We start from the raw sequence: 12,304 nt of genomic DNA on the forward strand, positions 1-12,304 counted from the left end.
ATGATAAAACTTTTTTCTTGGGATGTAGGCATCACTGGCTGGGCCAGCATTTGTTCCCCAATCATAATTGCCCTTGAACTGAGTGGCTTGCTAGGTCATTACAGTGGGGGACAGTTAAAAGTCAACCACATCTGTGTGGCTCTGGAGTCACATGTGGGCCAGACCGGGTGAGGATGGCAGATTTCATTCACTGAAGGACATTAGTAAAACAGATGGGTTTTTACAACAATCGATAATAGTTTCATGGTCATCATTAGACTTTGAATTCCAAACTTTTATTGAATTCAAATTTCACCATCTGCCCTGGTGGGATTCGAACCCCAGAATAATACCTGGGTCTCTGGATTATTAGTCCAGCGGCAATACCACTAGGCCACCTCTTCCCCCATACTATCCAGGATAAAATTAATGCAAAGTCATGAGACTGTCCAGAATGTACCTGTTGTGTAGAACCATGGTCAGGCCGCAGCTGGAGCACTGTGTGTAGTTTTACTGCCCTTGTCGCCAGAGGGAAAGGGCAATAAAGGTTCACCAGACTTGTTCCGGGGGTGGCAGGACTGCCCTTAGAGGAGAGATTGGGGAAACCTGGCCTGTGTTCTCTAGTGTCAAATAATGAGAAGTGATCACAATGAAACCTACAAAATCCATAAAGGAATAGACAGGCGAGATGCAGGTGAGATGTTTCCCCTGGTTGGGGAGTCTAGAACCAGGGGACATAATTTCAAAATAAGGGGGAAGCCACTTAGGACCGGTCTCAGAGGAGACATTTCTTTACTCAGAGGGTTGTGAATCTTTGGAATTTTCCACCCCAGAGGGCTGTGGGAGCTCAGTCACTGTGTGTTTAAAGCAGAGACTGACAGATTTCTAAATCCCAATAACACAAAGGGATATGGGGATAGGGTGGGGAAAAGGCATTGAAGTGGATGGTCAGCCATGATCGTGTTGAATGGTGGAGCAGGCTCGACGGGCTGAATGGCCAAGTCCTGCTCCCATGTTCCAATGTTGCAAAGGTAGGTAGGTAAGTAAATTGTGAAGGGGACATGAAACTACGAAGGGATATAGATAAGTTACGTGAGTGGGAAAAGATCTGGGAAATGGAGAACAATGTGGGAAAATGTGAAATTGTCCATGTTTGAGAAAGAATAAAAAATCTTATTATCTAAATGGTCAGAGATTGCAGAGCTCTGAGATTCAGAGGGATCTGGGTGGCCAAGAGCATGAATCACAAAAGGCGAGTATACAGGTACAGCAAGTAATTAGGAAAGCTAATAGAATGTTATTGTTTATTGTGGGGGAATTGAATACAAAAGTAGGTTATGCTTCTGTTCGCATGAATGAATCCAAAAGAATCCCTCGACATTCAGGTCTGCTTCAAACATCAAACAGTTTATTGTTGTAACACCGGCGGGGAGTAAGCCTCTGGGCAAAGGCAGATACCTCTCCACTGAACAAAGGGAATCATCATCATTTATACAATTTCAAATAGTTAGTCAGCCCAACTCAGCCAGACACGATCCAATCACAATGACTGTAGGTTGCACACATTGACTGGTAGATCCAATGAAAGTGGTTACTGGGCAGCAGGGAATTGCGTGATCAGCTCATGGACAGCTAGGGGGTTACTCATGAACTCATGATGCCTTCCAGACCCCCTCATCGACCATCCTTGGGTCTCGTGTATACATAACTCACTTATCTTAACCTTGTTACTGGCTGGTACCATTGTCAGAATTCCATAAGAGCATCCCCCTTTGTGAGAGAGAGAGTGAGCTGACTGGTGGCGATTTAATCTGAGGGTCACCACACCTCAGACGAGGGACAATGTTGAGGAGGCAGGGCCTTCATGGATGGCCTCAGCCGGTACGGCAGTTGAACCCACGCTGTTGGTGTCGTTCAGTATCACAAACCAGCCATCCAGCCAACTGAGCTAACCAATCCCCTGAAATATTAGTTATTGCCTGTCTCCAATCACACCATTTAATGTTGTTTCTCAGTCCATGTCAGACAACCTGCCCCATACCTTGATAATTTTCTTCTGCGAGAAACACAAGAGATAAATTAAACAAAAGAACCATGTACCCTCCATGGCCCATCTCCATGGCAAGGTGGCATGCTTTAGGGGGATCCAAACAGAAATGGGAAGGAAACATCTTCCAACTTCCAAACCAACTCTCAATCGGTGATCCTTGTGAAATTTGAAACCAGGTATTCGCAACAAGGCTCGAAGAGCAACAGCCCACTGGAGTCAAAGTCATGAGACCGGCCAGTCCAGTAGAGGAAACTCTCCAACCATTCCCATTGACCAACTGTCAGAATGAACAAAATGCAGTCCTGGATGTAATTGAGAGTAGCAACACTAACAGCAGAATCCAACCTCTGTAATCACTTGTGAACTTGTTTGTGTCTCAGCAGGTGCGATGAATCACGGAATCCCTTCCCACACTGAGAGCAGGTGAACGGCCTCTCCCCAGTGTGAAGTCGCTGGTGTCTCTGTAGGTTGGATAACCGAGTGAATCCCTTCCTACAATGAGAGCAGGCGAATGGCTTCTCCCCAGTGTGAACTTGACGGTGTGCCCGCAGGTTGGATAACAAAGTGAATGTCTTCCCACACTGAGAACAGGTGAATGGCCTCTCCCCAATGTGAACTCGCTGGTGTGTCTGCAGGTGGGATAACCGAGTGAATCCCTTCCCACACTGGGAGCAGGCGAATGTCCTCTCCCCAGTGTGAACTCGCTGGTGTGACTGCAGGCTGGACATATGAGTGAATGCCTTCCCACACTGGGAGCAGGTGAATGGCTTCTCCCCAGTGTGAACTTGCTGGTGTGTCTGCAGGTGGGATAAGCGAGTGAATCCCTTCCCACACTGGGAGCAGGTGAACGGCCTCTCCCCAGTGTGAACTCGCTGATGTGACTGCAAGTTATCGAACCGAGTGAATCCTTTCCCACACTGGGAGCAGGTGAACAACCTCTCCCCAGTGTGAGTTCGCTGGTGTATCTGCAGGCTGATCAACTGAGTGAATCTCTTCTCACACTGAGAGCAGGTAAACGGCCTCTCCCCAGTGTGAACTCGCTGGTGTATCTGCAGGTGGGATAACTGAGTGAATCCCTTCCCACACTGGGAGCAGGTAAACGGCCTCTCCCCTGTGTAAACTCGCTGGTGTCTCTGCAGGTTGGATGAGGAAATGAATCCTTTCCCACACTGAGAGCAGGTGAATGGCCTCTCCCCAGTGTGAATGCGTCGATGAATCTCCAGCGCAGATGGGACTCTGAATCCCTTCCCACAGTCCCCACATTTCCATCGTTTCTCCATATTTTGGGTCTCCTCGTGTCTCTCGAGGGTGGACAATCAGTTGACGCCTTGTTCACACACAGAACACGTGTACGGTCTCTTCCTGCTGTTTTTTCAGGCTGTGTAACTGATTAGAGCTCTTTCCACAGTCAGTGCTCTGGAACGCTCTCACTCGGGTGTGTGTGTCTCGGTGCTTTTCCAGTCACACTCATGTTTTAAAATCTTCTCAAGCCAACAGACGAGGCAAACATTTCTCCTTCTAGATTCAAAGTCCGATGATGTTCATGCCCTGATGAATCGAGTGACTCAGTCTGATCGAGACGCTTAGTTTGAGATATCTGTCTGTAATTCCTCCTTTTCTAATATCCTGTAAAAACAATTTACAAAACACATCAGTGTCAGTACAGGACAGAAACTCAGAACACACGGGGACTTCCGGTTGCGACATGTCGGGAGCGGCCGCATATGAGGCAGCTCTCATCCGGGGACTTTGTTTTCCATCTTTTTCACCCGGTCTTTGAGGGGGTTTGGGGATATTTCAAATTTGTCAATGGGATAAAGCTCAATTACTGTGGAAATGTCCAAGAAACCAAGTTTGAAGAAGCCAGCGGGCAAAGAATCGTCATCCGATTCAGATTCTTTTCCAGGCTCATTGGAAACAAAATGGCGGCGGCTGCTGCCGAAGCGAAAGTTATAGTGTTGTCAGTTGCGATGCTCATGGGCATCTTAGCAACAGCCGACTATCTCCGAGGATTTCCCAATATCAACCGAGGAGCCCCCAGCTCCTATTCAATTGATAAACGGTAAAGGGTGCAGTGCATGGGTGTGGCTCTTTCGATGAAGAGCAAGCGGATTGTCTCTTTAGAGGCTAAGATGGTCTTTTGGCTGATAATAACAAATCTCTATGTGCCAAAGTAGACGACTTAGAGAATCGCTTCAGGAGACAAACTCTTCGCGTTATGGGGCTGCTGGAGGGATTGGAGGGCCCGCACCCGACTGAATACACGTCCAGGATGTTTGGTAAGATGGTGGGGAGGATGAACAGTTGTTCCTTCCTGAGCTGGATGGAGCCCATCACTCGCTCTGTCAGACGCCTTGCCCAGGAGAGCCACCTCGGGCAATTACCGTCAGGTTCCACAGTTACCGGGATAAGGAACGAGTCCTGAGGTGGGCGAATGATCACCATAACTACAAATGGGATAGCCATGCCATCAGGCCCCATCAGGATATGGGGGCGGAGCTGCCAAAAAAGAGGGCGGCATTTATCAAGGCCAAGGCTGCACTTTTCATATGTGGTGTTCGGTTTGGGGTGGTTTACCCCGCACACCTCCCAGTGAGTTTTAATTCAAAAGACCACTACTTTTGAGGCGCTGGATGATGCCGATGCTTTTGTGAGGAAGCTCAGGCTCGGTATACTTTGTATTATATATGGGGTCTTGTTGTTTTTGGAGAGGGATTGTGGTTTTGGGGTCTTGTTGGGGTTTCTTGTACCAGTTTGTATTTGACTGTTTTTTTGTGGGGGTGGGGGTTTCCTTTATTTAAAGTTGGGTGCAGGTGGGAGGGGGGGGGTTGTTATGGTTACTCAGTTTTATATGCCCCGGGGGGGGAGTTGCCCTGCGAGCTGAAGAAGGTAGTTAATGGGAACGAAGTGGTGGGGGTAACTGCAGCTCATTAACATAGTATAGGTTTTAGATTATGGGCTGAGTGTGTTGGTTCTGTTTGGCGTTAAGGATTGTTGAGCAAGGATTGTTGAGCTAAGGGTCTGGGGGGGTTCTTCGGGCTTTTGGTTGTGGTTTAATGAGAGGCAGGGAGATGGGGAGCTGGGGGATGGGGAGCTGGGGGATGGGGAGCTGGGGGATGGGGAGCTGGGGGATGGGGAGCTGGGGGATGGAGAGATGGGGGATGGAGAGATGGGGAGCTGGGGGATGGGGAGCTGGGGGATGGGGAGCTGGGGGATGGGGAGCTGGGGGATGGGGAGCTACAGGCCGGTGAGCGTTACGTCAGTGATAGGGAAATTACTGGAGAGAATTCTTCGAGACAGGATCTACTCCCATTTGGAAGCAAATGGACGTATTAGTGAGAGGCAGCATGGTTTTGTGAAGGGGAGGTCATGTCTCACTAACTTGATAAGAGTTTTTCGAGGAGGTCACAAAGATGATTGATACAGGTAGGGCAGTGGATGTTGTCTATATGGACTTCAGTAAGGCCTTTGACAAGGTCCCTCATGGTAGACTAGTACAAAAGGTGAAGTCACACGGGATCAGGAGTGAGCTGGCAAGGTGGATACAGAACTGGCTAGGTCATAGAAGGCAGAGAGGAGCAATGGAAGGATGCTTTTCTAATTGGAGGGCTGTGACTAGTGGTGTTCCGCAGGGATCAGTGCTGGGACCTTTGCTGTTTGTAGTATATATAAATGATTTGGAGGAAAATGTAACTAGTCTGATTAGTAAGTTTGCAGACGACACAAAGGTTGGTGGAATTGCGGATAGCGATGAGGACTGTCAGAGGATACAGCAGGATTTAGATTGTTTTGGAGACTTGGGCGGAGAGATGGCAGATGGAGTTTAATCTGAACAAATGTGAGGTAATGCATTTTGGAAGGTCTAATGCAGGTAGGGAATATACAGTGAATGGTAGAGCCCTCAAGAGTATTGAAAGTCAAAGAGATCTAGGAGTACAGGTCCACAGGTCATTGAAAGGGGCAACACAGGTGGAGAAGGTAGTCAAGAAGGCATACAGTATGCTTGCCTTCATTGGCCGGGGCATTGAGTATAAGAATTGGCAAGTCATGTTGCAGCTGTATAGAACCTTAGTTAGGCCACACTTGGAGTATAGTGTTCAATTCTGGTCGCTACACTACCAGACGGATGTGGAGGCTTTAGAGAGGGTGCAGAAGAGATGTACCAGAATGTTGCCTGGTATGGAGGGCATTAGCTATGAGGAGCGGTTGAATAAACTTGGTTTGTTCTCACTGGAACGACGGAGGTTGAAGGGCGATCTGATAGAGATCTACAAAATTGTGAGGGGCAGAGACAGAGTGGATAGTCAGAGGCTTTTCCCCAGGGTAGAGGGGTCAATTACTCGGGGGCATAGGTTTAAGGTGCGAGGGGCAAGGTTTAGAGTAGATGTACGAGGCAAGTTTTTTTACACAGAGGGTAGTGGGTGCCTGGAACTCACTACCGGAGGAGGTGGTGGAAGCAGGGACGATAGTGACATTTAAGGGGCGTCTTGACAAATACATGAATAGGATGGGAATAGAGGGATACGGACCCAGGAAGTGTAGAAGATTGTAGTTTAGTCGGGCAGCATGGTCGGCACAGGCTTGGAGGGCTGAAGGGCCTGTTCCTGTGCTGTACTTTTCTTTGTTCTATTATTGGGCAGCCAATATTGAAAGGGTGCTGGGGTTATTCAGAGATCTGAATTCTATATGGGGGCAGATGGAGACAGGCACTTGTCAGGCTCCAGTTTACGGGCCTTGGTTAATGCCTTGCTTCCGTTTTCTCCTATGGAATTCATCTTGAGCCCTGTGGTGGTGGCTACACTGAGGGTTTGGAGACAGTTCAGGCAACGCTATTGGCTCAGCTCAATATTGTTGTTGGCCCCTCTCTATGGGACTCACCACTTTTTGCCTACGGATTTAGATTTAGGTCCTGGAGGAGGGAAGCTCTGGAGAAGTTTGGTGACTTGTTTGTGAACGGCAGGTTTATTGGTTTTGATGAACTGGTGGAAAAATTACAACTCGCGAGCTCTAATTTTCTTAGATGCATGATTTCCTACGTAAGGAGATCTCGGCGTTTCCTTTAGCACCCCTGCCGTCTCTGTTGATTTGGATTCTATCTCTTGCTGACGTGGGTGAGGGTAGGATTTCAGATATCTACAGTCTGCAGAGCAAGCTCCACTGAATGAGGTGAGGAGAAAGTGGAAGGGGGAATTGGATCTGGTTTCTGTGGAGGGGGTGTGGAGTGAGACTGTACAGGGTCAACACAACCTCCTCCTGTGTTAAGTGGAGCTTGACAGGGGACATCTGACTAGGTTGTGTGGTTTTGTTCTCGGGGGTGGCAGACAGGTGAGCTTGGTGTTCTCGGGTCTGGCGAATCATAAAAGGTACCATCCTTTTAGCCAGACAAATAAATGTGTCAAGCTGAGGGAACAAAGTATGTCAATGTCTTTAAGAGAGAGAGAGAGAGAGAGAGACCTGGGCCAAGCTTTGCAGAGTCTGCACCCTCCCTGGATTCACTTCCTTTCCCTTCGGTTGCTGCAAGTCACCAATTAAAGATCAGAATGAGAAAATAAATGGAAAGGGGGAGAAAAGAAAGTGTTTTACTCACAGATGTTGAAGACAGGAGGAAGTATCAGTCTGGGTAAAGCTCAATATTCATTCACACAAAGCCCGCGCTCTGATTGGCTGGAGGGCAAAAGTCCTTCCGGTGGCCCACTCTTTCCTTTCGTCAACATTTCAGCGGGAAGTCAGGGCGGGGGGAGGGTCTCTGCACATGCGCAGCTGCCTCTCTGTTATGGACATGCGCATTACCGGTCGACGTTGGGACGCAAGCGGAATTGTCGGTGTTTGGAGCATGCGCATTCGGAATAATGGGCCTGTTCGTTTTGGAAAGCCCGAGCAAAACTAAGGAGGTGGGTGGAAAGATTTGGAAATACTCTGTGGAGCCGCAAAACCTGATGAATAGTTGTCAGCTCCCTGATTCTGGTTCGGGAAATTCTTTCCCAGGACCAGGCTCAAGTTAATGCCCAAAATATTTGTTCAGTGAGTGGAGGATGGGGAGGGGAAAACAGAAAGGTTAGACCCCGCCCCTCATTCACTCTGACTGGCTGAAGGACCGAGCGGCTGTCTCCGTCCTCTAGCCCCGCCCCTCATTCTCTCTGATTGGCTGGAGGACCAGTCGGCTCTCAGTCCTCCAGACCCGCCTCTCATTCACTCTGATTGGCTGGAGGACCAATCGGCTCTCAGTCCTCCAGCTCCGATCCGTTACCTGGAGACTGGGCAGCGCATTCCCAACGTAAGGTATTCAAATTCCGACTCCAAAATCACAGCCTGGCGAGTAGGCCGTGAATCCCCAAGGAAAGGTTTTTTCATTGAGCTCCGAAAATCCGGACCTCTCAGTCCACTCCCTGGAAACTAGGCCGTGAATCCCCCAGGAAAGGTCTTTATACTGACTGCTCCGAGACTCTGCCCCTCCAAGTCCGCTCCCTGAAGACAGGGAGAAAGAGGCGTTAGAGACTCGGTATTGGGGAATGAGAGAGGAAAGAATGTTCTCCAGGAACTAGAATTGTCTGTTCTGAATTTCTATCCTGTGCTGACAGTGATGTCTTTTGTAAACTCCTTTTACAGGATATGAGAAGAGGAGGAATTACAGACAAATCTCAAACGTAACGTCTCGATCTGACAGAGTCACCAGATTCCCTGGGATCTGACTATCATCAGCCTTTGAATCTACAAGGGAAGAAGAACTGTTTGCCTAATCTGACAGCCTCAAAAGGATTTTAAACATCATTGTGACTGGAAAAGCCCTGAACCCCCCCCCCCCCCATGAATCAACATTGTGCCATTCACAGTGGGGTGTGACACATGTGACGAGACTTCCAACTAATTTTCTGACCTGGAGAGACACAAGGAGACACAAAACATGGAGAAACCATGGATATGTGGGGACTGTGGGAAGGGATTCAATGCACCATCTCAACTTGAGATTCATCGACGCATTCACACCGGGGAGAGGCCGTTCACCTGTGCTCAGTGTCGGGAGGGATTTACTGTGTTATCCCGCCTACAGACACACCAGCGAGTTCACACTGGGGAGAGGCCGTTCAACTGCTCAGGGTGGGAAGGGATTCACTCAGTTATCCCATCGACAGACACCAGCGAGTTCACACTGAGCATAAGCCATTCAACTGTTCAGTGTGGGAAGTGATTCACTCAGTTATCTCACCTGCGGAGACATCAGCAAGTTCACACTGGGGAGAGGCTGTTCACCAGCTCTCAGTGTGGAAATAAATTCTCTGAGTTATCCAGCCTGCAGACACACCAGTGAGTTCACACTGGGGAGAGGCCTGAGAAAGATGGAAAACAAAGTCCCCGGATGAGAGCTGCCTCATATGCGGCTGCTCCCGACATGTCGCAACCGAAGTCCCCGTCTGTTCTTAATTTCTTCTGTACTGACACTGATGTCTTTTGTAAATTGTTTTTACAAGATATTAGAAAAGGAGGAATTACAGACAGATATCTCAAACTAAACGTCTCGATCAGACTGGGTCACTCGATTCATCAGGGCCTGAACGTCATCGGACTTCGATCAGACTGGGTCACTCGATTCATCAGGGCCTGAACGTCATCGGACTTTGAATCTAGAAGGAGAAATGTTTGCCTCGTCTGTCAGCTTGAGAAGATTTTGAACATCAGTATGACTGGAAAAGCACCAAGACACACACACCCGACTGAGAGTGTTCCAGAGCACTGACTGTGGAAAGAGCTTTAACCAGTTACACAGCCTGAAAAAAACATCACACCATTCACAGCGGGGAGAGACCGTACACGTGTTCTGTGTGTGAACAAGGCGTCAACTGATTGTCCGCCCTGGAGAAGACACGAGGAGACCCAAAATATGGAGAAACGATGGAAATGTGGGGACTGTGGGAAGGGATTCAGAGTCCCATCTGCGCTGGAGATTCATCGACGCAGTCACACTGGGGAGAGGCCCTTCACCTGCTCTCAGTGTGAGAAGGGATTCACTCAGTATTCTGACCTGCAGACACACCAGCGAGTTCACACCGGGGAGAGGCCGTTGACCTGCTCTCATTGTGAGAAAGGATTCAGTCAGTTATCCAGTCTGCGGACACACCAGCGAGTTCACACTGGAGAGAGACCATTCACCTGCTCTCAGTGTGGGGAGGGATTCATTCAGTTGATCAGCCTGCAGATACACGAGCGAGTTCATAGCGGCAAGTGGCCGATCACCTGCTCTCAGTGTGGGAAGGGATTCATTTCCTCATCCAACCTGCAGATACACCAGCGAGTTCACACTGGGGAGAGGCCGTTCACCTGCTCTCAGTGTGGGAAGGGAGTCACTCAGTTATCCCACCTGCAGTCCCCACATATCCACGGTTTCTCTCACCTGTGGAGACATCAGCGAATTCACACTGGGGAGAGGCTGTTCACCTGCTCTCAGTGTGGAAATAAATTCTCTGAGTTATCCAGCCTGCAGACACACCAGCGAGTTCACACTGGGGAGAGGCCGTTCACCTGCTCTCCGTGTGAGAAGGCCATCACCACGTTATCCAACCTGCGGAAACACCAACGAGTTCACACCAGGGAGAATTAACTCAGTTGGCTGGATGGCTGGTTTGTGATGCAAAGCGACTCCAACATCAGGGGGTTCAACTCCCGTACCGGCTGAGGTTATCCATGAAGGCCCCACCTTTTCAACATTGCCCCTTGCCTGAGGTGTGGTGACCGTCAGATTCAATCACCACCAGTCAGCTCTCTCTCTCTCTCAAGAGGGCAAAGCAGACTCTGGTCCTCTGGGACTTTGGCGACTCTTATTTCACACAAATACAACAAACATAGATTCCTTTAAGGAGCAAAAATCCAACAGGAAAGGTGATGCAACCGTGGCTGCAAGAAATGTTAAAGATTCCATTAGATCAATGGAGGAGACTCATAAAGTGGCCAAAATAGTCGTAAGCCTGAGGATTGAGAACTTGTTTGAGAATTCAGCAAAGGAGGATCAAGAAACTGATAAAGAGAAAATAGAATATGAGAGCGATAAACATAAAAAATGACTGGAAAAGCTCCTATAGGAATGTGAAAAGGAAAAGATTAGCAAAGACCAATGTGGGTCCATTCCAGGCAGAGACAGGAGTGTTTTTTTTTAAATTTAGAGTACCCAATTCATTCTTTCCAATTAAGGAGCAATGTAGAGTGGCCAATTCACCAACTCTGGACTTCCGGTGGCGGCTATGGAGGGAGACTTCCGGTGGCGGCTATGAAGGAGTAAGTTGCACATTTGGTGGCTCCTGCTCTGGTTGGACTTTCGGACCTTTCCCCTGGACTTTTTTCTGGTTTTAAACGGTAAATTCAAAGGCTGAATCAATTGGGCACTGTTTCCACGTATTCGTGTATGGAGCAAAGAACCAGAAGTGCACGAAAAGGCAGAAATAAAAAGTTAGCCAAGAGCTGTGTTGAAGCTGCAGCAGGAGACAGCATGGCCGAGGACCGGACGCCTGGGGTGGCGGCGCTGCGACCATCGGAGCAGTTGATGCAGGTCATCCAGGATGGTTTCGGGGTGTAAGCTCAATATGGGGAAGAGCAAGATGTTTGTGGTCCAGGCAAGAGATCAGGAGAGACGACTGCGGGATCTGCCATTCAGAGTGGTAGGGGACAGTTTCAGGTACCTAGGTATCCGAGTGGCGATGGATTTGCGACTAAATAGAATTTGGCCCGACTGGAGGATCAGATGAAGGAGGGATCCGGAAATGGGATGCGCTCCCGTTGTCTCTGGCGGGCAGAGATTAAACGGTAAAAATGACGGTCCTCCCAAGATTCCTATTCATTTTTCAATGTCTCCCCATCTTCATCCCGCAGTCCTTATTTCAGTGGGTCAATAAAGTTATTGTGGGCTTTGTGTGGGGGGCAAGTCCCCGCGAGTGAAGAGGGCAATGCTTGAGTGGAGTCAGGGGGATCGTGAGCTGGCGCTGCCGAATTTCAGCAATTATTACTGGGTGGCTAACATAGCCATGGTGAGGAGGTGACTGGTGGGGGGGAAGCCGGCGTGGGTGCGCATGGAGGCGGCTTCTTGCAAGGGCATAAGTCTGGGGGCGTTGGTAACAGCGCCTCTACCATTCCCGCCAGCGCGGTACTCCACCAGTCCGAGTGGTGGTGGCGGCCTGAGAGTCGGGGGAATGGAGGAGACATGTGGAAGCAGAGGGGGCATCGGTATGGTCCCCAATCTGCGATAATCACTGCTTTGCCCCGGGGAGGATGGACGGGGGGGGTTCCAAATTT

General features: G+C 49.2%; 1 protein-coding gene and 1 long non-coding RNA gene across 2 annotated transcripts; one reads left to right on the plus strand and one right to left on the minus strand.

Moving 5' to 3' along the window:
- Positions 1–1,367: 1,367 nt before the first annotated feature.
- LOC140420673 (uncharacterized) lies at positions 1,368–8,055 on the minus strand. Its single transcript, XM_072504674.1, has 2 exons — positions 7,617–8,055; positions 1,368–3,655 (listed from the first exon to the last, which is right to left on the minus strand). Exon 2 carries the CDS (start codon positions 3,307–3,309, stop codon positions 2,383–2,385), a length of 927 nt encoding a protein of 308 aa, XP_072360775.1. The 5' UTR covers positions 3,310–3,655; positions 7,617–8,055; the 3' UTR covers positions 1,368–2,382.
- LOC140420677 (uncharacterized) lies at positions 7,836–11,828 on the plus strand. Its single transcript, XR_011946505.1, has 2 exons — positions 7,836–7,920; positions 8,636–11,828. It is a non-coding gene; the product is annotated as an uncharacterized lncRNA (long non-coding RNA).
- Positions 11,829–12,304: the final 476 nt, after the last annotated feature.

The sequence above is a fragment of the Scyliorhinus torazame genome, chromosome 5 (genome assembly GCF_047496885.1).
Source record: "Scyliorhinus torazame isolate Kashiwa2021f chromosome 5, sScyTor2.1, whole genome shotgun sequence".
Lineage (NCBI taxonomy): Eukaryota > Metazoa > Chordata > Chondrichthyes > Carcharhiniformes > Scyliorhinidae > Scyliorhinus > Scyliorhinus torazame.

Coding starts and splice junctions, on each gene's coding strand:
- LOC140420673 (XM_072504674.1), bottom strand. CDS start 3,309: ATGGAGAAACGATGGAAATGTGGGGACTGTGGGAAGGGATTCAGAGTC.